The sequence below is a fragment of the Eptatretus burgeri genome, chromosome 2 (genome assembly GCF_056783735.1).
Source record: "Eptatretus burgeri isolate ZD-2024b chromosome 2, Ebu_testis_v1, whole genome shotgun sequence".
NCBI classification, from domain to species: domain Eukaryota; kingdom Metazoa; phylum Chordata; class Myxini; order Myxiniformes; family Myxinidae; genus Eptatretus; species Eptatretus burgeri.
The window spans coordinates 126,422,672-126,450,171 of record NC_140962.1 but is presented as its reverse complement, the minus strand read 5'-3'; the positions used below and the strand labels follow the sequence as shown (position 1 = coordinate 126,450,171).

Genomic DNA, 27,500 nt, shown 5'->3' with positions numbered 1-27,500 from the left:
TTTTGGTCAATGTTGTTTAGTTTTTTGTTGTAGTTTATTTTTTATTGTGTTGTTTCGGTTTTTTTTGGTCATTGTTGTTTATTTTTTTTTTGAACATTGTTGTTTATTTTTTTTTGTTGTAGTTTATTTTTTCTTGTGTTGTTTAGGTTTTTTTTGGTCATTTTTGTTGTTTAGTTTTTTTTGTTGTCATTTCTTTTTTCTTGTGTTGTTTAGTTTGCATCATGACAGTAAGGTCTCGTGCGGTTATGCTCCCTATATGGATGTGCCCTCCATAAAGAGAGTGAAAGAGGTTTTTTATTCCCGCGCTTTCGAAGTAAAGCGGGAATATTGTGATTGTCTCCGCCGTCCGTACGTCCGGCTGTCTTACTCTGTAAGACACCGTTTGAAATAGGAACTTGAAACTTTGGGACATAGTAGATATATGTATGGGGAAGTGCACAACACTGTCGGATTTTTGATATGACCCGTAGGGGCCGGGCCAGAGGGGGTGCGGTCATGGGGCTGATTTTTTTTTTTTAAGTGTATTTACCATTGTACATGGTAAATTCTTTTATAAAGAACTTACTTATGTGGCCCCCATGAGTGACAAACAGTCACAGGTTTTACTGTATTTATCGAATTGATTATGAATAATTATAATTAATATTATACACAGTTCATTCCTATGATTAAAAAATTGATGCACAGTTCTATATTACTGGACAGTGTTAAATTAATGTTTCATGAAATGTTGACATGCTTGCAATGACTTCTGATTTAGTAAACATAGTAAGTCTTTGGTCATAAAGCACATCAAATAGAAAAGAATAGTCAATCCATTTTGCAAGACAAAATCTCACCTAGCGTTAATGGGACAAAGCAGTGCGCACGGGAATATGCGATAGTGTGCCATCGACAACGTAGTTCTAGTTTTTTCTTGTGGTGTTGTTTACTTTTTCTTGTGCCTTTAGTTAATTTTTTTAGTTCATTGTTGTTGTTTAGTTTTTTTTGTTGTACTCTATTTTTTCTTGTGTTGTTTAGTTTTTTTTTGGTCATTGTTGTTTAGTTTTTTTGTTGTAGTTTTTTGTGTTGTTTAGTTTGCATCATGACAGTAAGGTCACCCCACCAGTTGTGGAAACTTCAGGCCCGGCCATTTTTTTTCCGTGGTTCAACCTCTCCCTCCTTCTCTACCAACAAGGTGTCCCTCAGTGGTCTGCTCTGTCTCCTACTAGACCGGGAGCCCGGGGCCCTGGTGACCCTCCAAAGGGTTCCTTAAAATTGGCTACATCAAACATTGGAAGTACCAGTTGGTATCACTTCCATATGATGCATATGACCAACCTTACAACAAAACCACATGTGACAGACATGCCGACTACTGCAAAGCCCCCCCCCCCAGAAGCCCCAACAAGGGCCCCCAAAAAAGGGGCCAGCTCAAACATTGGAGGTACTAGATAAAACCAGTTTTAAAATCATATATACATCCCACAGAGTGTAAAATGTCTATTACCAGACAAATATTGGAGGGTCACCAGGGTCCTTACGCAGAGGGTGGTACCCGGCGAAATAACTTTCTATATGTCTTTTGATACTCTATCCTGGTGTGTTGGCGCAGTGGTTAGGGCAGCGGCTTGGGATCCAAAAGGTCCTGAGTTCAAGCCCCGTTGGGCCACTGAATTAATACACCAGGGGGTTGACTCAGCCTGTCATCCTTCCGAGGTCGGCGAAATGAGTACCAGTGTACTGGGCCGGTGTATACCCCGGTTAAAATAGGTGTACCATATCCCTGTGTCGTAAGAGGCGACCAGGGTTGTGTCAGGAAGGGCATCCGGCGTAAAACATGTGCCAAATCACTATGCGGATCATACGGATGATCCGCTGTGGCGACCCCTAACAGGAACAGCCGAAAGAAGAAGAAGAAGAAGATGTCTTTTGATACTCTATTCATGCCCCTGTGCTCAGATATTAGTACCTCGTTCGTTTGAGCTCAGGGCCCAGGGTTCCCGGTCTGTACCCTGTTCCTTCTTTTTATCGATGATCTTTCTTCTCTGAATAACCAAATGCTTTCCGATGACTCAACATTCCGATGACCCACTCTCCTACCATTCTGATTCTGCCTTGTCAACTCTGGATACAACAACCTGGGGTTTTTCTCCCTCACTTGCCCATTTCAGTGTGAACTCAAAGGGCACTCTGAAGAGCGCATCCCTCCGCCACGTAATGTCTGATCCACGAGAACATATCGGGCCCAATACATTTTTGAAATATCATGCTACACAGTACTATATCAGTAGAGGATAAATGGGGTTTCTGAGGCAGCCATTCAAATGAATGGGGAAAAGGGAAAAACTTTCTGTCTCAAGGTCCAAAAAGAACAAAATAGGAGACCGATTTCCTCCCCCTCCCTTACAAGCAAATGTAAAGTTGAGACTTACTGATTAAAGCACTTCTTTTCCTTCATATTTTCATTCCACTCAAAGAGCGAACCAATGAATATTTGTCCATGTTATCCTTTAGGGAATAACTTCATTTTCTTATAACATTTATTTCCTTCAGTTTTGTAAAATGAGGAAGTGTTTTGGAGCATAGTCGTGCCATGAAAATGAGGAAGTATTCTGTGCCTTGTCTCTCGTGGTTATATTTTAGATCATCAGAACACTAACAGAACAAAGTTTAGTTAAAAACAGCTTTTAAACGTAGGTTTTATCAAAATCATTGAAAGCATTTTCATTTTCATGTTAAAATGAGTCGGACTACTTGAGAACGGTTGCCTCGCCCGAACCAAGTCATTTCCTTTGTGGAAACACAATCTGGAGAAACCATTGTTATGTAATCTTCCATTACGTCATCAACTTGCTTATTTAAACCAACTTGTGTGAAGACCGTGTTTATAAGCCAGGCAATGTCTCTCGGTTGAAAATCTCTTCTGTTTGACGTTTTTTTTCTTTCATTTTTCTCATCTTGTCCCAATGGTAAATGACTGAGACATGAACTATCTTTCATCTGACGAAGAAGATAACCCATCACAATATTGGTAAGTTTGTGTGTGTGTGTGTATTGTAAAGTCTGGCTTCCTCTTCGAATGATGGTGAAGCAATTGATTATTAATTAAATCATGATACGACTAATAATTATTGTATGTTTTTTTTTTTTTTATAACAGGTTGTCCCCAATAAGAACTTCGTTGATAACTGATGTTGAAAATGAGTTATCTAAATTACACGACGAGTGGATAAAAATGAACGACTTTCTTGAAGACATTTATTCGTTTCGAAATGAACTGAATGATATTATTGTTGACTGAAAACTGGAAACAAGTACTCTCACGTCCTTTGATCTTGAATGACCTGAGTCCAAGGTAAGAAAATTATCGCTCTGTGTGTTTTTATGTCTTTATCTCTGCCCCCCTCCCCCCCCCCTTGTGCGTGCGTGCGTGCGTGCGTGTGCGTGCGTGCGTGTGTGTGTGTGTGTGTGTGTGTGTGTGTGTGTGTGTGTGTGTGTGTGTGTGTGTGTGTGTGTGTGTGTGTGTGTGTGTCCTTGACTGATTATTATTTTTATTTTATTTTTCAGTTCAAACACACAACTTGATCTTCTGGAGGAATCTGACACAACACTCTATCTTCTGGAGGTAAATGTTTTTAAATTGTTATTTCGTTATTTATTTATTATTATTTTATTAATATCACCATATAATCATCTTTATATGCTCTAATGGGGTTCCTCTTGTTTTAAACAGAATATGTTGATTGAGTTTCAAAATCACAAGACATCTGAAGCAGACTGCTGGGAAAGATCGTCCATTCTTGCAACTGAATATTTACTCAAAGAAAAATTCTTAATATTTTCAATCTTGATTAATTATATTTGCTTTGCTTTCAATTATTTAACTCTTAATTATAAAAAAGAATAAAGGAAGTGCAAAGGAGGGGTGGGGGTTAGGGTTGGGGGGTAGGTGCGCTCCCCCAATGACCCACCACACCCTTTCATCCCACCCCTCCCCTGTGTGTGTGGGGAAGGGTGGAAGTGGGATGAAAGGGTGTGGTGGGTCAAAGGTGGGGGCGCACAAGGGGAAGGGGAGGGGTGGGGCTTGTGTGAGTGGAGCTTGTGTGGATGGGTGGGGCTTGTATGGTGTGGCTTTTGTGAGAGGGGCATGTGTGGATGTGGTTTGTGTGGGTGGAGCAAATTTTTTAAATTAAATAAACATGTGTGTGGGGAACTAATTAACTAATCACTAATTATGTGAATATGATGGATGTGGATGGTGTTTGTGTGGGTGGGGTTTGTGTGGATGTGGTTTTTGTGGGTGGAGTTTGTGTGTATGGGGATTGTGTGGATGTGGCTTGTGTGGGTGGAGTCAAAAAGGGGCGGAGTTAAAAAAGGGGTGGAGTCAAAATTTTCCCCCAATTTTTCTTTGTCTTTTGAAATTCCTGTGAATAAAATGAACCTAAAATCTCTTTCCCTCTAAATCATATTCCTTATAAGTCCAAGGAACTGTATCTATCACATCAACGATTTAAAAAAGTTCATTTGTCCATCGCTTGGTGTAACCTTTTTCAAAATGACATTTCCACCTATATATTCTTACTATTTCACCAACTTTGAACTTAGGCTTTCTGACATTAATCTCTTTTTTGGTTCACAAAAAAATAAGTGACCACTGTATTCGTTATTGGTGTGTGTCTGTCTGTCTGTCTGTCTGTTGGGTAGTCGATCTAGTCAAAAAAAATCTCATAAAAAATGTTTTTGAGATTTTTTTTCTACCCTTATTATCAGTATTTCCGTCGATTTGTTTGTTGTATTGGGTAGTCGATGTAGTCAAAAAAAAAAAAATTTTTTTCTTCTAAAAATTCTTTTTTTGAGATTTGTTCTACCCTTATTATCAGTATTTAAAACGGCGATTTCAGTTAATACAATGGCGATTTCGATGAAACTTGGTTGGTAGGTTCATACCATGACCTAGTTGTGTGCAAATGAGAACCGTTGCTATGGACACCACCGTTGCTTAGCAACGGGACTTTGAAATTTTTGAAAAATCCCCCCAATTTTCTTTTTCAAAAATCGGCTTCAGCACTTTTATGCGCACTATAATCAACCTCTTTGTCAAAAGTTTTCAGCCCGATCCGTCAAAAACTGCATGACTGGTATGCAATTATATAGCGACCACCCATGTCACCTACCGGCTTCTTTGTTTGTTTGTCTGTTTATTTACAAGATATCTCAAAACGTTTCAGACGGATCCGGATGAAATTTTGTGGACTGGTTCGGTGTGTGACGAAGACGAACTGATTAGATTTTGGTGAAGATCCAGATCTGGATCCGGCGACGAATTTTTTTTAGTGATTCTTCACCATTGAGAGATATGGCTCAAAAAAGATATACAGCATGATCTCTCAAAAAGTTGTGGATGGATTCGGATGAAACTTGGTGGACAGGTTGGGTGTGTGACCACGACAAATTGATTCGATTTTGATGAAGATCCGAATCATGATCCGACGACTGGAATTTTTAAAGTGTTTCTTCACCATTGAGAGATAAGGCTCAAAAATGATACATAGCATGATATTTCAAAAATACATTGGGCCAGATAAGTTCTCGTGGATCAGGCATTCCGGGGCGGAGGTATGCACTCTACCTCGTACCCTTCTTGTTAAAACCATCTTTATGTGTCTGGCATTTCCTGTTTTCTGTTTCATGTGAAACTAAATGTTTTTTTTCCTAAAGAGATGGTGCCTCGCCGATGTTTGAATTTAAATGGGATCCTTGGAGGATTAAATGGCTTATCACTTTATTTAATTAACCATGCATCTTTTAAACACACAAAGGATTAACAGCACGTCACACAACTGCCCGCATTTCGCATTGGATAAATTGGCTTTGTTCCTGTGATCTTTGGAGCACAAGCTCCAGTGTGTACGGTTCCCGTGCCAATACTCATTTTTTGGTTCTGGGCGAGGGCCGTCCACGAAACAATGTTGTAATTTCTTTGGTCTTTTCTATGCAGACAGGAGAGGGTAGAGACTCAGGCTTTGAGACAGCAACAAGACGAAGCTTACTTTGAGTCTCTCCGAGCTGACCAGGAGAAAGAGAGGCGGCGGCGTGAAGACCGTGAGCAGGAGCAGCGCCTTCAAGAAGAGTGCAAGCGGCAGGCTGTGGAGGAAGAGCGTAAAAGAGAGGTAAATCCTTCCATCTTGCTGTTTGTATATCAGGAAATTCAAACTGAGAGAAATTCCATTTAGCCCATCAAGCCATCATATTGTGTAATTGGATAATAATGTTGGACGTTGGAAAATATTGTTGCATACTCACACAGACCTTCCTCTGACCCTTCTGCAATTTCCTCTCCTTGTGCCATGTATCTTTGGTGTATTCTCATCCCACTCTTCTCCCTTTCCCAGTTTTGACTGTTGAATTATTGACCCAAGTCCTGCTCTTCTGAGATGCTCAATACTCTAATCCAAAAAAGGCCGCAGCACGTCTTCATGACATTGCTCAAGCATGATGCATGTTAAAAGTAAAAAAAAAAAACCTCATCATGACGCATTGCCCCCCCCCCACCCTTTCCACACTTTATTCTTCACTAGAAACTTGTGGAAGCCAAAGCAAAGTGTTCCAAACAGCTTCCACCTGAGCCGCTCATCACGGATCCTGAAGCTGTAGCGATTGTCTTTCGACTGCCAAACGACTCGCGGGTTGAGCATAGATTCCTCTCGACGGATTCGCTCTCGGTCAGCATCATTTCTTCTTTGTTTTGTTCCTGTTGTGTATGATTTGTATGTGTGTTGGTGTGTGACCTTTTTGTTGTTTTTTTTTACCATTTGAGCTTTTGTCATCAACTTGTCAACAAACCCTTATGGATAACACTAATTAATAATTGGATCAAAATATCAAAGGAGAAAGTCACAGTGAGTAGAAATAGGCATTATCAGCCCCACCCGCATGGTAACGTACGAACTGGTAGACGGGCTGCAGTTTGTCCCAAGCAAGGGAATGAATGAATGACGAGCGCGAGGAGGAGTGGAAACACAATACCATGCATGTAAGGGCATTAGGAAGGTTTAATGGGGGTAGAAAAGATTGTGGGTGGGGATGCAAGATGATATGAGATGGTGGTGCACTGCTGTGCATGAAGCCCTCGAGTGACTTCATTGAGCATGTCCATCGATGAACAATTTCTATTTCTCTCTATATAAGCTTCTTTATGTTTTACCCAAAAATCAAAAGTATATTTAAGTTTACCCAAAAGACATGAAAAATCTTTCCGCTGTATCACTATTTGGATGATAAATTGCTGGCAATGTGAGTAATACTTCTCATCTTCCATGTAACATTGAGATTTTCCTTTTCCAGGTCATTCATAATTTTGTGTTCTCATTGAGCGACGCACCCGAGCACTTCCAGCTTGTGTCGAACTTCCCACGTCGTGTTCTTCAGAGCACCCCCACCACTGAAGGCCCCCAACCTCCAAACCTGCGTGATGTCGGCCTGCAGCACTCCACAGTGCTTTTTGTTCAAAACCTCTCCGATTGAAGCTGTTCATTTTATTTCCCTCCACGCCACCGTTGTGAGCATCACCATTTTTCCAACCTGTGATATATTTATTTGCGATGCTAATCAACTTTCAGCCGCAGCGTGTCTTGCTGTGCTTCTCCGTGTAAAGGTATCTGGCACAGGAGATTGGACTACTTTTTATCTTTACTGCACACCATCGTCCCTTTCAATTTGAAGTTCTTAGTTTCGATGTTATTTTTGTTCCTGTTATGTTTCTTCATTTCGGCCCTCTAATCCCATTCCTCACCCCATGGTGCTCCAGTCAATATACCTATGATTTTCATTTGTTTGTGCACATTTCCTCCTGTCCACACACCCTGATACTTGCTATATCCCTGTATCATTGTTGAGGTACGTACATAAAGGTTATAAAGCGAGTGTAACACCCCTATCATGGCTTAAAACATCTTCTCATCGAGACATCTTGTCCAAAAAAATCGGACTTTTGTGCTTTTCAAATGCAAGACCCTCTCCATCCCCATACTCCCACCTATCACTATTGCGATTGAGTTCTCTGCTCTTATGTTTTCTGAAAGTTGTATGCAAAATTTGTTACTGCAGCCCTTAGGATCATTATTGGTGCACTTCCAGCACTGAAACCCTTTTTGGGATTGGCCTCCCTCATAGCACTGCAACCCTCGTAATCAAAAGTTAAGTCGACATAGATTTCCCCCCCCCCCCCCCCCCCCAGGGAGAAAGTACGTTGAAAGGAAATAAGAAAATGGGAAGTTATGGCTGCTGGGGGTTGTTGATTAAATCACGAGCAAGTTCGGTACATTGATACAAACAAAGATCGAAGGTTTAAGTTTTTGAATGATTAAAAAATAGGTATCCGTTTTATTTGGTGCACCAATGACAATTCTTCATGTCCAGAGAACCGATTTATATTTGTTTGAGGGTGCTAAAGATGTTTCACTATTTTTGTTTGTCCTACAGTAAAGAACACAGCATCATTTTTTGGAACCATTGACTTGATCCGTTAAAATTTGCCACTTTTGTACTACGTGCTGTAATTGCAAGTCTTTCGCCAAAAGCTCTGGTATCGTTTCACGTTTGGGGACATAGAGCTTCCCAAAGACCGGGGAGTTAACTTGCGATCCACAAGAAGCAGATCCCTTCTCATTTGAATGGATAGTATTGGGATACCTTGACACTTTGCCCATTCTCCCAAATTCTGCAAGGGCTTTGGTTCTTCCTCAATTCCAAACCCAGGGAGAGAATTTGTAGCCACGGCACGGTTGCCATGTGCAGTTTCTCCCACAGTTTCCTCAAGCATGTTTAGAAAGATTGTGAAATAAAAGTTATCTTTGTTTTGTAATTATGCTTTGGAACATTGCTCTCTGTCTGTTCTTTTGGTCTGACCAGCTGACGTGTAATATTGTGGTTATGACTTGAAGTATCTTCTGTAGCCACCACTGAGTAAGATGATTCTATTGTTTATACTTGGATTCTCTGGTAAAAACTAATATTCTATGAACTTTTAAATCCTTTGAGGACATGTATATCACCTGTTATAATTACAATTTTGATAAAGGTTTTATTATTTTCCCCAAGAACTTGGAAATTGACAGGATCTGACTTTCACCAACAACATACAACACACAAAACAACCAAACCACATACAACAACGGAAGTGGATAATTTGAGACGTGGTCGGTCTCTGTTCCAACTTCCTGAAACCCACCCATGTGTGGAGATAGCAGCCAACAACAGCAACTTGCACACGCACGCACATACACTCACTACGTACACTTGTACACACGCACACATGAAGTTGCATACTTTGAGACCTGGGAGGGCTCTGTTCAACCTTCTGAAACCAGCATATGGAAATGACGACCAAACGAACCAACTAACCAACAGTAGTTAATGAAGAAAGTGGGACAGCCAAATTACGTACATTTGTTTGAATGGAGATTTCGTTCACAGACATCTTGGTAGCTCTTCTGACTGGTTGTCGGGAATTGCTGAACACGGGAAAATAGCAACCTCGTTGGCTCTCGCCTTTGAAACACGACTTGAAATAAACAGACCTTGACCGTATCCCACAATTGCTTGCGGTAAACATGATGGAATTAGTTTGTGGGGCTATTGACTGAATTTAAAATGTTTTGATAAATACCTGCTGGGGCCTGGGAGTGATCTCACCGTGAAGGATGCATTCTACGCCACGCTCGAGTCTGTGGTTGATCAGTGCCCCAGACGAGATACACTTCTAGTCTTGGGGGATTTCAATGCATCGACTGGAACTGATAGGGATGGTTACGAGGTGTGTGTTGGTCCCCATGGGTCAGGAACTATGAACCAGAATAGCACTAAGTTCCTTGACTTTGCAAGAAGTCATGGACTTAGGGTGGCTGGTTCATGGTTTCAGCGCCCACAAGCTCATCGCTGGACTTGGTATTCCAACGCTGGCGGTGTGGCAAAGGAGATTGACCATGTCCTCATTGACGGTCGTTGGAGGATGATCCAGAACTGCAGGGTCTACCGGAGTGCTCAGTTCCTCAATACTGACCACAGGCTTGTTGTAGCAACTCTAAAGCTGCACCTTAAATCCTGGAGAATGGTACCATCCCAGCCGAGGCTGGATGTTGCCAAGCTCAGGGATGAGAGAGTAGCTGAGGAGTTTGCGAACAGGCTGAGTGGACACTTGGGGGGTCTGGGTGCTTTGGGGGGTCCTGAAGAGTTGTGGAGCGCCTTTAAGACCACCGGCCTTGATGTTGCCGGTGGATGTCTTGGAACTCACCGCAGGGCAAAGAAGAATTTTGTCTCTCAAGGGACACTGGTTACCATTGACCAGAGTCACAGGGCCAGGCTGAATGGCAGAGCTGAGCTGTTCAGGGAGCTGAGGCGTAAAACTGTACGTGCACTGAGGGTGGACAAGGAGGCCTATGTGCGAGGAATCTGTGAGGGGGTAGAGCATCACCTGTGGACAGGTGATTCTCGTCCCGCTTACAGGGGAATTCGCGCATTACGTTCATCCAAGCCCATCCCTCGGAGCACTGCAGTTCGAGCAGAGAGTGGTAGGCTCTTGACAGAGGAGTCTGAAGTGAAGGCCCGCTGGGCCGGTTACTTTGAGCGGTTGTACAAGGCTGATCCCCCAGCTGTCGAGTTGGACGTCAAGGGTGTTACAATCCCTGTTGCTGACCCACAAATCAACTGTGGTCCACCTTCGCTTGTGGAAACACGGGCTGCGGTGAACCAGTTGAAACGGGGCAAAGCTCCAGGGATTTGTGGCATCCATGCCGAACTTCTCAAGGCTGGTGGAAATGCTGCACTCGTGTCGTTGCATGCAGTTTTATGCTCTGCCTGGAACACAGGCATCATCCCAACTGACTGGAAGAGGGGCCTTGTTGTCCCTCTCTGGAAAGGGAAGGGTGATCGCCAAGACTGCAACAACTACCGAGGGGTGACGCTGCTCTCAGTGCCGGGCAAGTTCTTTGCTCGGATAATTCTTGATAGGGTTCGCCACCATCTGCTTGAGCACCAGCGTCCAGAGCAGTCAGGCTTTACACCAAAGAGGTCAACGATTGACCGTATCCTTGCCCTTCGTGTCCTCACCGAACGCAGACGAGAGTTTCGGTAGGGGCTGCTTGCAGCCTATGTTGATCTCTGTAAAGCGTTCGATTCAGTGAATCGGGATGTCCTCTGGAGGATTCTTGGTCTTCGTGGGGTGCCACCAAAACTGATCGATCTGATGTCTGAACTCTACTCTGGTACTGAGAGTGCTGTGAAGTGTGGTGGTACCACCTCTGACTTATTTCCAGTTGTTACTGGAGTTCGTCAGGGATGTGTACTTGCCCCCACACTTTTCAGCACTTGTATGGACTGGATTTTAGGGAGGATGTCGGAGAGATCAAGTTGCGGTGCATCGTTTGTGAATGTCAAGATCTCGGACCTTGATTTTGCAGATGATGCAGTCATCTTTGCGGAGACTTTAGACATCCTTTTGGGGGCCCTCGAGGTGCTGAATGAAGAGTCGGAGCCGCTGGGATTACGGGTTTCTTGGGTCAAACTAAGATCCAGGCTTTCGGTGACATCTTGGATGCTGCTGTCCTGTCTGTGTCTGTTTGTGGTGAGGATGTTGAGGTCGTGGAGAGATTCACTTACCTTGGCAGTGATATTCATGTCTCTGCTGGCTGCGAGTCAGAGGTCAATAGACGTCTGGGTCGGGCCTGGGGAGTCATGGATTCACTGGATCATGGGGTGTGGCGCTGCCGGTACCTGTGCGGGAGGACGAAAGTTCGAGTCTTCAGGTCCTTGGTACTTCGTCTTGCTCTTATGGGTGCGAGACTTGGACTCTGATCAAGGATCTGAGACGGAGACTTAATTCCTTTGGTACCAGGTGTCTTCGGAGAATCCTTGGCTATCGCTGGTCGGATTTTGTGTCCAACGAGCGGTTGCTGAGAGAGACTCGGATGAGATTTGTTACCTGCATAGTCCGTGAGCGTCAGTTGCGGCTGTATGGACATGTGGCTCGTTTTCCTGATGCTGATCCTGCTCACCAGATTCTCTCAGCGAGGGAGTCTCATGAGTGGAGGAGGCCAGTGGGCCGACCACGTGCCTCATGGTTGCAGCAGGTTGACCACCATCTCAAGGAGATGGGGATGGGCCTGGCATCTGCCTGGGGGATGGCCAGACGGAGGCCCCTGGAGTACCGACGGAAAGTGGACGCAGCGACGCGCTGTTCTGGCACATGCTCCCATACCTGACCTGACCTGACCTGGGAGTGGGATTTGAAATGGCAAGGATTGTGGTTCATAAACGTGGCTGTATTTTGTCAGGGAAACTTTTTCTAAGACCATCTATATATTACGTACGGACAAATAGCAGACTTTTTATCTCTGCCGCCGAAGGTGACGGAGGTTGTTTTCACCCCCTTCTGTCTGTCTGTCTGTTTGTATACAGGACATCTCAAAAAGGTTGTGGATGGATTCGAATGAAACTTGGTGGATGGGTTGGGTGTGTGACAAGGAAGAAGCAATTCAGTTTTGGTGAAGATCCGAATCTAGAACTGGATACGAGAATTACAGTGGGGAGAACAAGTATTTGATACACTGCCGATTTTGCAGGTTTTCCCACTTACAAAGCACGTAGAGGTCTGTAATTTTTATCATAGGTACACTTCAACTGTGAAAGACAGAATGTAAAACAAAAATCCTGAAAATTACATTGTATGATTTTTAAATTATTAATTTGCATTTTATTGCATGAAATAAGTATTTGATACATCAGAAAAACAGAACTTAATATTTGGTACAGAAACCTTTTTTGCAATTACAGAGATCAGACGTTTCCTGTAGTTCTTAACCAGGTTTGCAAAGACTGCAGCAGGGATTTTGGCCCACTCATCCATTCAGATCTTCTCCAGATCCTTCAGGTTTCGGGGCTGTTGCTGGGCAATGCAGACTTTCAGCTCCCTCCAAAGATTTTCTATTGGGTTCAGGTCTGGAGACTGCCTTGGCCACTCCAGGACCTTGAGATGCTTCTTACGGAGCCACTCCTTCGTTGCCCTAGCTGTGTGTTTCGCGTCGTTGTCATGCTGGAAGACCCAGCCACGCCTCATCTTCAATGCTCTTGTTGAGGGAAGGAGGTTGTTGGCCAAGATCTCGCAATACATGGCCCCATCCATCCTCCCCTCAATACGGTGCAGTCGTCCTGTCCCCTTTGCAGAAACGCATCCCCAAAGAATGATGTTTCCACCTCTATGCTTCACGGTTGGGATGGTGTTCTTGGGGTTGTACTCATCCTTCTTCTTCCTCCAAAAACGGCGAGTGGAGTTTAAACCAAAAAGCTCTATTTTTGTCTCATCAGACCACATGACCTTCTCCCATTCCTCCTCTGGATCATCCAGATGGTCATTGGCAAACTTCAGACGGGCCTGGACATGCGCTGGCTTGAACAGAGGGACCTTGCTTGCGCTGCAGGATTTTAATCCATGACGGCGTAGTGTGTTACTTATGGTTTTCTTTGATACTGTGGTCCCAACTCTCTTCAGGTCATTGAGCAGGTCCTGCCGTGTAGTTCTGGGCTGATCCCTCACCTTTCTCATGATCATTGAGGCTCCACGAGGTGAGATCTTGCATGGAGCCCCAGACCGAGGGAGATTGACTGTTATCTTGAACTTCTTCCATTTTCTAACAATTGTGCCAACAGTTGTTGCCTTCTCACTAAGCTGCTTGCCTATTGTCCTGTAGCCCATCCCAGCCTTGTGCAAGTCTACAATTTTGTCCCTGATGTCCTTGGACAGCTCTCTGGTCTTGCCCATTGTGGAGAGGTTGGAGTCTGATTGATTGAGTGTGGACAGCTGTCTTTTATGCAGATAATGAGTTCAAACAGGTGCAGTTAATACAGGTCATGAGTGGAGAATGGGAGGGCTTCTTCAAGACAAAACTAACAGGTCTGTGAGAGCCAGAATTCTTTCTGGTTGGTCGGTGATCAAATACTTATTTCATGCAATAAAATGCAAATTAATCATTTCAAAATCATACAATGTGATTTTTAGGATTTTTCTTTTAGATTCCGTCTTTCACAGTTGAAGTGTACCTATGATAAAAATTACAGACCTCTACGTGCTTTGTAAGTGGGAAAACCTGCAAAATCGGCAGTGTATGAAATACTTGTTCTCCTCACTGTATATAATTTTTAAAGTGATTCTTCACCATCGAGAGATAGGGCCAAAAACGATGTCGTACTGTATAGCAAGATAGTTCATAAATGTAATGGGCCCGATATGTTCTCGTGGATCAGGCATTACGTGGCGGAGGTGTGCGCTCTACCGAGTGCCCTTCTAAGTTACGTTTTGTATCCCACTGATAAGCCGGATCTGGATTTGGACCTGAACTAAAATTTAATCGACCTGTTCTTGTCACCGATCCAACTCTTACACCAAGTTTCGGCCAAATCCATCCATAACTTTTTGAAATGTGCTGTACGTCATTTTACCCTTATCACTCGGTGAAGAATCACAAAAAAAAATTCTTGGATCCTGATTCTAATCTTCACCAAAATTGAATCAATTCTTCCTTGTCACACACCCAACCTGTCCACCAAGTTTCATCAGAATCCGTCCACAACTTTTTGAGATATCCTGCTCTACGTCGTTTTTGGCCCTATCTCTCGATGGTGAAGAATCGCTTTAAAAATTAAATATTTCTCATATCCAGATCCGGATTTTCGTCAAGATTGAATCGGTTCTTCCTTGTCACACACCCAACTTGTCCACCAAGTTTCATCCGAATCCGTCTACAACTTTTTGAGATATCCTGTACACAGACAGGGGTGAAAACATCACATCTCCTCCACCTTCGGTGGCAGAGGTAACAAATCAGCTTTATGGAGGTATGCGCTCGATTGAGTGGCCTTCTAGTTTTCAATTTAATCATCCTCGCATTTTCGAGGAAGGGTTTCCTGGTATTTGTAATCTAGAATGGAGGTGGTAAAGTTTGCTCGTTCTGAAAGCCAAGTTGGGGACTACTTCATCTCGGAGCACAACGACAATTTGGACAGGGTTTTGTTTCAGGCTACATTCAGTTGATGGACGTTTAAAAAACCAAAATAAACGTCCCGTGTTCCGAAAAAAAAGACAAACTTTCTGCTTGAAATGAGATATATTACACTGAGGAACAAAGTTTTTCTTGCATTGTTACCAGCACTTGATCTTACCTAATTTGAGTGTGCTGAATTCAAATCTGAAGTTAGTTTCTCTCTGTAAGCTCTAGATTTTTTGCAATCCACCATTATCAACATTTATTTGGTGAGTTACAATTTGTACTAAAAGCAAATTTATATTAAACATATATTTTGCAATTCAACATTTATTTGGTAAGTTACAATTTGAATTAAAAGCTAATTTAAATTAACATATATTTCGACATAAAGACTATAGGTGATTCAGAACAATTGATGGGGATGGAATGCAAAGTTCAAATAGGTCCTACTCAGGCAAGAATTTGCACTTATAGCTCTTCCGTTTGTGGACTTCCACAGGGAAATGTCGTTTGATGCTCCAGCAGTAGTCTGCCATCATATTTTTGTCCCATCGCCCTTGGTAGCGCTCTTCCATCGTCATGAGGTCCTGACGGAAGTGCTCTCCCTGTTCCTCACTTACAGCCCCAAGGTTCTCAGGGACTTGATCAAGGTGACTATTCAGGAAATGGAGCTTGACACTCATGTTGCACCCAAGATCACGAAAAGCCAACAGCATTCTAGTAACCAGAAACTCATAGTTATCTGCCTTTTTGTTACCAATAAAGTTTTGTATAACTGCGACGAAAGACAGCCACGCTGTCTTCTCCTTGTCATTCATCTTCCTTACAAATTCCTCATCACGTACAAGGGCACAAATTTGAGATCCATCGAACACACCTGCTTTGATCATCTTTAAAGACAAAGCAGGAAAAGCAGAAACTATATGTTGAAAACATTCACCATCAGCACTCAATGCCTTCACAAACTGTTTCATCAAACCGAGCTTGATATGGAGTGGGGGAAAAATGATCTTCTTTCGGCTGACGATTGGGTCATTCGCAATGTTTGGCATGCTTGCTTCCAGAGTTTCACGGATGGGCCACTCCTGGATCCAGTATTTCTCTCGAGCTCGGCTGTCCCACATGCAGAGATGGCATGCAAACTTTGTGAAGCCTTTCTGTTGACCATTTTCAGGTCCACACAAATGATCCAGTTGTGCTCGTGATATTTGAGTAAGTCAATGACCATTTTTATTATGACAATTATAATGACAACTAGAACTGCCACTTTATAACTGCTGGCAGTGATGACCGGGTACCCAGTCCGTCCGCCTTTGATACAACATGGGACTTTCTGCAGATGACAGTCGCAAAGTTTCGCATTGAAAGGATAAGCGGTGCCAGAGAAAACATTATTTAATAGTGATACAAACACAGGCCTGCTTCGAGAGGGCGCGGAACAGACGAGTTACGAACCGGGCAGCACAAAGCATTCATTTTCGTTATTACTGGCTTCCAGATTCAAATAATTAAATAATTCTGGCTCCCAAACCACGTGACCGATCAGGTTGAAATTTTAAACTTTTGTTTCGCATGTCACCTGAATTATAAATGTGAAGTTTCGCATATATAGAGGCAGCGGTTCCAGAGTAAACATTAATTAATATTTATCCTTCAATCCCAGATGGCGGCCAAATCATGTGACTTGTGATGTGATAATTTTCACCACGTGTGCAAACAAGATGGTGGATGATAACTGCAAATTTTCACTTCTCCAGGTTAAGCAGTTCCAGAGAAAACATTGTTTAATATTTTTCTTAAAACCAACATGGCTGCCAAACCCTGGGCCCCATCCCGTTGAAATTTCAAACCCTCATTCCGTATGACTGTTCCACCATAAAGGTGATGTTTCACATTTATTGATGCAGTAGTTCCAGAGTAAACATTAATTAATATTTTTCCTTCAATCCACTATGGCTGCCAAACGTTGCGTCGTACCTCAAAAGGGGATGAGAACGTTTTATTCGTCATGGAGAGGCGGTCATAGTGGTGGAGTTTCGCCTGGATCTGTTCAGTCCTTTCAGAGAAAAATACGTTTAAAGATATTATTTTTGAATCCAAGATGGCTGACGAACCATGTGACCTATGACATCACAAATTTAAATTCTGCTTCCAACTGGGTATTGCAACACGTTTCTGAAGTTTCGTGTTAATCGGTAAAGGTGCGTTTTTCTATCCAAGATGGCCACCAAACCATGTAACGTGTGATGTCATAATTTTTACCATGCGTGCATACACGATGGTAGATGATAATTACAAATTTTCGATTCGTTTGGTTCAGTGGTTCCAGAGAAAACATTATTTAATATTTTTCTTAAATCCAAGATGGCGGCCAAACCGTCTAACGTATCAATTCGAAATTAACAAACTTATATCGCCTACGTGTCCCGAATATAGTTCTGAAATCTCCCCTTCATCCGACCAGCGCTTCTGGAGAATATGTTTGAAGGTTTTAGGGTTTTTTCAAGATGGCCGCCGAACCATGTGACCGATCAAGAACAAATTAACAAACTTGAGAAAGGACCTCATGGGGAATATATGTGTGAAGTTTCGTCTTCATCTGTCTTGCCCTTCTGGAGAAGAAGATTTTTAAAATTTATTCATTTTCAATCCAAGATGGCTGCCGAACCTTGTGACCTATGATATCATAAATTTAAATTCTGCTTTCCATCGTCGACCCAAACAAGTGTGTCGATTTTCGTGTAAATCGGATAAAGTCTATTTTTCTATCCAAGATGGCCGCCAAACCATGTGACTTCTGAGGTAAAACTTTTTTACCATGTATGCAGACTTGAGGGAGGAAGGCACTTGCAAATTTTCGCTTCGATGGCTTATGAAATACCAGAGAAAACATTATTTAATATTTTTCTTAAATCCAACATGGCGGCCAAACCATGTGACCTATCACTTCGAAATTAACAAACTTGCATCGCATACATGTCACGAATATAGTTCTGAAATCTCGCCTTCATTGGACCAGCGCTTCTGGAGAAGATGTTTGAAGGTCTTAGGGTTTTTTCAAGATGGCCGTGACGTATCAACAACAAATTAACAAACTTGAAAGAGGGCCTCAGGGGGAATGTGCCTGTAAAGTTTCGCCTCAATCTGCACAGCCGTTCTGGAGAAGAAGATTTTTTTTAAAAAACACTAAAAAACAAGATGGCGGCCGAAATACGTCATCGATGACGTCAAGAAAAACATTTTCGTCGGTGATTTTAGGCGTAGATGATGCTCAAAATTTTTCAGATTTTTCCTATACGGCGTTCGACTTGACGAATTTTCACCGGTATATCGCTTCACCTATGACGTCACGAAAAATCACACGTGTTCCCCATAGGGAGCTTAGTAAAATGTATCAAACGAAAGTTTTTTCCATTGCACGGTTTCCGAGATACAGATGTCCAAAGTTTATCGCTTTTTTCAAGACGGCGACCGTACCACGTGACCAATGACGTCATAATTATAACGTGATTGTGCTATCAAAAAAGATACATACTATGGTGAAAATTTCCTGTCGATCGGACTTCGTGTTCCAGAGAAAATGATTTTTAAAGCGAAAAAGGGTGCAAAATGCCGGCGGAAAAAGAAAAATAATAATAAACAGAAGAAAAACAATAGGGTACCCAGTACTCACAGGGTACCCTAATTAGCCAGCATAAGCACGGAGTCCGGTATACTCTCAATTCCCACCATTCAACGAGCACCAAGTGAACCACCGCCGTAAATGACAATGCCCCAGGGACAATCCCCCCGACCGCGCGGCATCACGGTGTTATCTGTCTCGTGTGCGAGCCGCGCGACATGTGATCACGCGTCACATCCTTCAATTCATCACAGGAATCTGTTCAAAACAAGCTGTTGTTTTTGAAAGGAGCCGACGATTCTGTTAAGCGGTGTATTGGTGGATCACTGTTTACTTATCAGGAATCATTTCATCACTGTTTTTGTTACGAACAGTTTTATTGTTGTTTTAAAAATATCAAACACGAAATTGTATACCTATATGTCGTCCTGAGATTCAACTGAACAATCGTATCTTGGGAACGTCGGCGAAAAAAAAAACAAGGATGACGCGCAAAGAGATGAGCTGAGGCGTTTCCCATCGGGCAGTGCGCGCGGCCTTGTGAAGCCTTCGATCGTGATTTGGTGTTGAGCTGTTCGTGACGGCCTTCGATCTTTTAGCGTCATGTCTAAATACAGCCGGCCGCCGAATTCGTCTCTGTACGTGCGAAACGTGGCGGACACAACGCGGTAAGAACGGGACTCGGCGCTTGTTAGTGCGTTCACGTTTCCCACCACGTACGTTTTGGCGTGTTGATTATTAATTAATTAATTGTGGTTCCCGGTTGCACGGAGCGTTTCGATGAGACCGAACATCTTCACGCTCCGCGGTGGTTTCCCCCCCATATTTTGGATCGATTATAAGTCGTGTTGCACGACAATTACAAACGTTCGATTTTATGACGAGCTGCTTGTCTCGACGCCCATTGTCGCGGGGACTCGTACTAGGCCTAGGCCTTCGGCCCTGTCGGCCCACCATGTCGTCGAGATGAATCTTGAGCCGCATCGTGATCATCATGACATTTTCAGCAGGTGGACCCTTTTTGGGGATTAAGTAGTGCTTGCTAGTTGATTTATATTAGCGTAAGTGAGTTAAATTTGTTTTTTATTTATTTATTTTTTTAAAATTTAATTTATTATTTATTTATTTGTTTTATTTATTTAATTTTTTTTTTAATACGTACTTGCAGAATACCCGCCCGACTGGCGATGCTGTACCAAACATGTAGCAGCTTGTGACGCATGCCTTTTATTTGGGCGGTGTATAAAACAAAAATATCCCAGGTTATGTCCATGAAGCAAAAACACCTCACTGCACAGGAACACAGCACTGTAAATGGTGGAGACTTGTAATAAGAGTGTCCACCATTTACAGTTTACAGTACAGCCCCACCTGGAGGCAGCACTACACAATACATGTTTATAAAGAGGGTGCGTTCCCACCCCCCCCCCCACGACCACCGGAAAAGATAAAAACACCCCTATGCACTAATTGGGGTCATGCTGATCCTATGTAGCAAATCAGGATGTAATCAGCCCACAACTGTAGGAGGAGTTGCGCGACTAACACACATAAACGCTGCTCCGTGCATTATAGTGAGGTTGAGGAAGGAGGCAATTGTTAGGGGGACGTGATAGAAATGTTTAAGAGAAAGGAGGAGATTTGGACCATACTGCTGTGCAGAGCGTTGGTGCTGCTTCAGCAGTGTCCTTGGTTATTGGGCACAATCCTGGACGGGTCACCACTCTGACACAGGATACCAGCAAGCTGGCACTCATTTTGCCAACCTCGGAAGGATGACAGACAGAGTCATCCCCACCTGGTTAGGTATTAATTAAAGTCAAGCAGGATTTCAACTCAGGATCCTGGGATCCCAAGCCTACCACCCTAACCATTAAGCCAACACCAGGCATACAAAATGAGTGCAGAGTTATTACGGACCTTGATGAGCACCAGGAGCCAAAAGCTTGGGAGTTAAGATAGCAAGGGAAGGGTCTTTTACTTGGAGATTAGTTGCTCGTTACCTCCACCTCCGAAGGTGGACGGAGGTTAACTTATGTTTTCACCCCTGTTTGCTTGTTTGTTTGTCTCACGATTTTTATGCACAGTTTTGACTTTCAAAACATGGGGCCACGATGGTGCTGGACCAAGATTGTCAGTTTGATGACCGGTCAATGTCGGGTGGGATGATCAGAGACCGTCATGAACTGATGCAGCTTTGGCCAGTGATTGGGAACCATTTTTATTTGATAGGAAAGCTGTATTGAGGGCTTTGTCTGGGAACTCAAAAGAAGCCAGAGTTCCTGTGAAGCTTATGATTGAACGAAAAACAACAACTTTCAACAAGAGCCACTTGGCTCGATCTGGATTCAGACCTGAACCAAAATCTAATCGGCTCGTTGTCATCACACTCCCAACCTGTCCACCAAGTTTAGGCTGAATTCATCCATAACTTTTTGAGATATTCTGCTGTATATCAGTGTTTGGCTCGACCTATCAATGGTGAAGAATCACCTAAAAACTTCCAGTGTCCGAATCCGGATCTTCACCAAAATCAAATCAATTCGTCCTTGTCAAAACACCCCACTTGTCCACTAAGTATTGTCCAAATCCATCCATAAATTATTGATATAGCCTGCTTACAGACAAGACAGGGGTGAAAAAACAATCTCCATCCACCTTCTGTAGTTGAGATAAACCAGACTCAGGGGTGGTAGGTGGGGTGTAATTGTTGCAGCGTCCGCTCTTGAGTCTGGGAGGTCGACGGTCTGAAACTGAACTGGGCCGAGCCATAGCATCGACTTAAAAAAATTAACAAAACAAACAAAAACTAGGGGGGAGCCCTCGGTAGAGTGCAAAACCTCTGCTGCCAATACTGCTGGGTCACGTAAGTGAACATGATATCCTATTCATTGTAGGCCAAAACGGATCAGACTACTGAACCACGATTGAATCAACGAAACTAGATCGACACGCCAATAAAATTGTCAACGAAATAAAATCGAATTTTTTTTGAAAAAAAGTTGCAAAATTTGTATTTTTGGGGGATTGGAAATCACTTAAAACATAAAGAAATGCGAAAAAAAAAATTCAAATATTTTTCAAATAAAATCGAAATTTGTTTGAAAAAAGTTCCAAAATTTTCTGTTTTTTTTTTTCTCTAACAAATTTATTTATTTATGGTTGTAAATCACTTTAAAACATGTAAAAAAAAACATGTAAAAACAAGAGGGGGAGCACTCCAGAGAGTGCAAAATCTCCGCCGCCAATACTGCTGGGTTACTCAAGTGAACCTTATATCTTATTCATTAAATGATGTCAACAGTGCTGACAGTTATAGTTCTTTTCTCCAACATTTTTTTTTTGGGGGGGGGGGTTGGAAATCACTTAAAACATGCAGAAATGCAAAAAAAAGAAATCAAAATTTTGTTGAAAAAAAAGTTGCAAAAATTTTTTTTTTCTATTACAATTATTTTTTTTGGGGGGAGGGGTTGGAAATCACTGAAAACATGTAGAAATGCAAAAAAAATATTTTTTCTCTCAATTTTTTTTTTTGGGGGGGGTTGGAAATCACTGAAAACATGTAGAAATGCAAAAAAAAAATATTTTTCTTTAAATTTTTTTTGGGTGGGGTGACAATTTTTTTTGGGGGGGGTTGGAAATCACTTAAAACATGTAGAAATGCAAAAAAAAAAAAAAAAATAAATCAAATTCTCTAACAATTTTTTTTGGGGGGGGGGACCAAGTCCAAAATTTTATGGCAAGATCCTTGGACCATACCTAACCCCCCCCACCAAGTTTCATCGAAATCCGTCGAGGAGTTTTTCCGTAATACTGTTCACAAACAAACAAACAGAAAGGGGTTAAAACAGTAACCTACATCCATCTTCGAAGATGGCGGAGGTTAATGAAAAAACAAAAATTCAAATATTTTTAAAAATGGCCGCCTTTGCGGCCATATTGGACTTTGGACAAATTCCAAAATCTAATGGCATGATCCTTGGACCATACCTAATCCCCCCACCAAGTTTCGTCGAAATCCGTCCAGGAGTTTTTTCCGTAATACTGTTCACAAACAAACAAACAAACAAACAGACGGGTGAAAACAGTAACCTCCGTCCATCTTCGATGGAGGAGGTTAAAAATGGGCACGTGCTGCTTCCTTGCTTGATACTGAATACTAATAAAATATGTAGCATGGACAAACAACCATAAGTTTTCAATCCCAATGAAAATGTTACCATTCGAGCCTTAATAAGAGCATTGTCAACGTATCTTTTATGTCTGTGAACAATTTGATCACCAAAATCATCTCGCATGTCGTCCAAGGCCAAATCTTTCGCACGTGAATTGGGAACGAGTTGAATGAAGGACTTGAATTTTTGCATCTGTCATTTCAACCCTCTCCTCTCACCACCCCCACACCATCCTTGCCCTCTCGGTGATCTCTACTATTCCAACTGATTTGCATGGAAACCTAAGAACCTTGAGGAAAGGGGTGAATGCTGTCCGACATGAAATTAATGCAATTGTACTTTCGATGGCAATTTCACTTGTTACATGCAACGCGTGTTTTTGATCCGGCGCTTGCAATTTTCGACATGCTGAGCTTAATTTCCTCAAACATGATCGTAGATTGAATGGTGTTCGGCCGAAGTGTGCGTTTGAATGTGTGTTTTTGTACGTTTTAATATGGTAAAAAAAAAAAAATTTCCACCATATATCGGGAACCTTGGGGAATTTTTGCTCACATCTTTACCTGGCCACATTGGTCGCGCACCTTAACACAAGCGTCAAATTGATGACGACACCTTGAGGTGTTGAGTGCTGGCTGTGCTTGTGTGTACACGTGTGTGACGAAGGCCCGAGGACCTGCGCCGTGAATTCACCAGGTTTGGCCCCATCCTTGACGTTTACGTTCCCCTTGACTACTACACACGCCGGCCGAGGGGCTTCTCTTATGTGCAATATCCTTCCCAGTTCACCCGTTCGTCTGTTGTTTGCTGTGCTTTGTTTATTTTATCATTTTATTGTCGCCGGTCGCCTTCTGGAAGACTCTTTTGGCACACTTGTTTTTTATCGAGTACTTGACCGTTCTGCAAGTTTGGTGAATGCAAAAATACATGATGCTGCAACTCTTCCAGTCAGAGTATTTGTTCATTACTTATAACTGTTGTGTTTTTGTTTTTATTTCGAAACAATGTTCCTTTTGCTAACTGAATCACTGCCATTACGTGCCCTATAAAGCTAAGTGAAGGAGTGTAGACTTTGGGTGAAAGTGAACTGAGGATGTCTTCAAGGTACTTCAAATTTGCAGCCAAAAGCGTAATTGTAAACTGCCTTAAAATTGTATCCTTGTTTTAAACCATCCAGTGACCCCTTTGTTTAATACCAATAGAGTTTGGGTGTCACAGGAAAGGCTTTGCTTTGATTTTGATGCTTTGCTCTCCAAATTTATCTTTGCATCCAAAAACTCAACGACCAGCATGATGCTTTAAATGTTCCTCTCGACTACAGTTTTTACTAGTTTGCATGAATGCACTTTCTCATGGCTTGTAGCATGGTATTGTGTACACTGTGGTCCTAAATGAGGAGAAAGCTTAGAAATTGAACCCAGTTTTAATAAGATAAACAATCTTAATGTTATATAATGCCCAAGTGTCTGTGCTTTCAGAAAATGTATACTTTGCTATGGGTCCTATGGATATAGTTGCTTACAAAGCATGTTTTTTATCCAAACACAGGCTATCAAAAATGTTAGGAAGTACGTAACAAATTGCATTTACCAAGCTGCTACAAAATTACTGGTAGCTATAAGCTTGATTTTATAACCATAGAATAAGTTTACCAAGATGGCCCTATGATATAAAAATCAATACCAAAGGCCAGTTTGTGTTCAGTATACAGAACATCAAAGGTCGTTCGGAAGTCCGTAACGTTTTAAAGATATCTGCACTTTTAATCCTGAGATGTTAGTTTGGTCAGAGCTTTGACCCTGTCAGAGCAATAGAAAGAGGAAGAATTAAGCTCTGCCCAAATAGATCCTGCATCCCCATGATGTTGGCTAACAAATGATATGCAAAACTTAATCATACAATGACTTTCATTTTTTGGTCCCCCGTGTCCGAAATGTGTACATAATACTTTGCTACAAGCCTCATTCCAAAAAGATTAATGTACGTGTTGCCTCGAATGAGGAAACGCATCGCAAGATTTGCTTAAAGTGGGAGGGAGTGGGTGTTTGTAGTGGGTTAAAAAAAGAGGAGCTTTTAAAGCTCTTGCAGATCATGATTGACCTTGCGACTTGTCGTGGGACTCACCTTCACACAAAGGTTGAACATTTCATTTGGCTGTAGCTCATTCTAACTTTGTTGTTTGTGTCTTTTACTATCTCAGTGTGTGTAGCCAAGGCTTCAGGCAAGCCAAGTAGCGAGCTAAAGCAAGCAAGAAAGCCAACCGTAACAAGCGTGCAAGGGTAATGCAAGGGCGGTCAAGTTTGTTTGGTGAGCCCCAAAGGCTACAAGTACCAAAGACCAAGTCCATTAAAGCTGCCACAGGGATGAACTATGCCCTGGTTCTCTGTCTCTCTCTCTCATGCCCACTGCATCTCCAAGGCAAGGCAAGGCAAAGCAAGGCCAGCAGGACAGATGCACGTAAGGTACCTGTTCTGCACCGGTTACCCGCTGCCTGCTGTCCAATCTGCCCCATACGAGCACCTTTTAATTGGATACAGATATTGCAGAATGATGGGCTGTATCAACCCACTCTCATTTTCTATTTAATGCCATAGCAGTGATACAAAGCAACCCGCATCCAAGTTAGACCACTTTTGTATCACCTTCAGTAAGAAGTTGGTCAAATAAACTTCTTTTTTTTTTTGAGTATCAGTCCTTGCACACAGTCTTGAAATTTTTTGTGTACTTCTTGTTAGCAAGGTAGTGGGACATGCTAGCAAAGCAGTGTTGGTTGGGAGCAAGATTTCTGCCTTGCAGCAGTCCTCGTTTGGTATAACCAGTTTGGTGACATCACCAGGCAAATGTATGCATATCAGCCCTCCCATCCTTAACCCCCAAATCCTGCGGCACATTTGAAGATGTACGTGATGCTGAGGATGCACTCTACAGCCTAGACAAGAAGTGGGTCTGCGGAAGGCAGATCGAAATCCAGTTTGCAGAAGGAGATCGGAAAAGTAAGTACTACCTTGGTCTTTGTTGAGAATTTAAGGGTATTTTTGGCACTTTCTTGTGTATGTCCAAAACAAAAAAACAGTTTTGGAGAATATGTATTGTCTGTTTTTGCTACCACAGCACCAAGCCAAATGAAGGTGAAGGAGCGGCAGCGACGTGGATCTCCTCGCTATTCTGATCGTCATGATGACCGACGTCGTCGTTCCCGTTCCCGTAGCTATGATCGGCGGCGCTCACGCTCTCGCTCCCGCTCACGGAGCGCAGCACGCAGCCCACGCCGTGAACGTCGGCACTCCCAGTCTCCCCATGAGTACATGTTGCACTTTACATGCAAACAAACTGCAATTGGAACTTTTCCTTTTAAAATTTGAGAATCTGTTGCCTTGTAAGCAATTTCCTGCCATGGCAGAGGCCCATTTTTCCATCGTCGTTTTCCAATGTGCATTCACATTTACCATACATAACGAGGCGGATATGTGATGATGCTGTATGCATCGTTTCACAAATAGTTAACTCAATAATCCCACACTAAGTAGAATTTTAAAAGTAAGTCATTTCTTCGATTTAAGAAGAAATAAATAGTCCACAATGGGGGTCCACCCCACTTTTACATAAGAGCTTTGTGGCATTCACCCCCAGTCTTGAGGCAATTGAGACAGCCAGGTTGGGCCTGGCCATGTCTCACGAGCTCCTTTTGGCAGGGACTCTTTTGGGTCAAGTGATAGCTTGTCGGGTTTTGATTCCAGGTGCGTTGACCAAGCATCTCTCATAGAGCTGTGGGGGTTATCATCCAGGGGCTGAACAGCATGAAGGAAGTTATTCCTGGACTGAAACCTCTTGGGAGCTGGCTCATGTTGAAAGGGTGGGTAATGAGCATCACATTTCTGTTTGGTTCTTTCTATTTGTGAGGAGACTGCCTTTCTGATTGGTGGTGGGGCAACACCACATATCAAAGAGAGGTCGTCCACTCGCCTTTGTTTAAGACATTCGGAAATAGCTCTGTCGGCCGTGTTAAAGACTGAATCCATCTTTGTAGCATGTGAGGAATGGCCTCATACAGGATAAGCCTATTTGGCTGCCGAATAGCACAGGGCAAGTGCAATACTTCATATGGTCCCTGGGTCTGTTCCCCATTTGGAGTTGGCCAGCTTCTTCAAGATGTTTCTGGCTCCTACCTTCTCCTGTGTCTTGACGACATAATCTTTATAACTCAGGTGGGGTCCAAGGTAACTCCAAGGTATATTGGTTTGGGGTTGTGACTCGGTCTTCTTCCTTGCCAGCAGACATTCAGCTTTCGGTTTGTATCCCTGTTCTTAAAATGAAAGGCACTTTCGTAGTTGGTTAATCCAGCTAGTTTGTCAGTGAGGGTCTGTTCCACCTTTTCAAAGGGTTGATCCTGGGATGCATTTCAGAGATCATCAGCATACAGGGAACTTCAAGTATTTGGATGTATGTGTTGGTCATTTGTGTAGATATTAAACGGTCAGGGAGCAAGAACACTGCCATTACATAGTCCATTCTTATGTCTATGGCATCTGCGACTACCCATGAGGTCCACAAAGAAACGTTTACTGGCCAGCATGTTTTGAATTGTTCCTGTCAGTCTTGCTTCGTTTGTTATCTGGAATAACTTCTTGTTTTCTGGAAACAGGTAAACAAATGCAGCACTAGTTATCAGCCCTTTCTCATAGCCAT

The 27,500-nt window shown here is 42.7% G+C and overlaps 2 protein-coding genes across 6 annotated transcripts in view; both read left to right on the top strand.

Moving 5' to 3' along the window:
* The window catches only part of FAF2 (Fas associated factor family member 2), a 54,816-nt gene extending 45,971 nt beyond the window's left edge, over nucleotides 1–8,845 (top strand). The window contains exons 9-11 of one of the 2 annotated variants that reach the window (XM_085871147.1): nucleotides 5,981–6,152; nucleotides 6,561–6,704; nucleotides 7,327–8,845. In XM_085871147.1, the coding sequence (XP_085727273.1) occupies nucleotides 5,981–6,152; nucleotides 6,561–6,704; nucleotides 7,327–7,506 (496 nt within the window). In that variant the 3' untranslated portion in view covers nucleotides 7,507–8,845. Of the gene's footprint in view, nucleotides 1–3,549; nucleotides 3,608–3,715; nucleotides 3,903–5,980; nucleotides 6,153–6,560; nucleotides 6,705–7,326 lie in introns of those variants that run through there. The other variant, XM_085871148.1, reaches the window with a different exon arrangement.
* Nucleotides 8,846–19,119: 10,274 nt separating this feature from the next.
* Nucleotides 19,120–27,500, top strand: part of LOC147033026 (uncharacterized) — a 30,040-nt gene continuing 21,659 nt past the window's right edge. The window contains exons 1-4 of one of the 4 annotated variants that reach the window (XM_085871145.1): nucleotides 19,120–19,307; nucleotides 23,481–23,587; nucleotides 25,706–25,807; nucleotides 25,926–26,115. In XM_085871145.1, the coding sequence (XP_085727271.1) occupies nucleotides 19,243–19,307; nucleotides 23,481–23,587; nucleotides 25,706–25,807; nucleotides 25,926–26,115 (464 nt within the window). In that variant the 5' untranslated portion in view covers nucleotides 19,120–19,242. The other 3 variants (XM_085871146.1, XM_085871143.1, XM_085871144.1) reach the window with 3 other exon arrangements.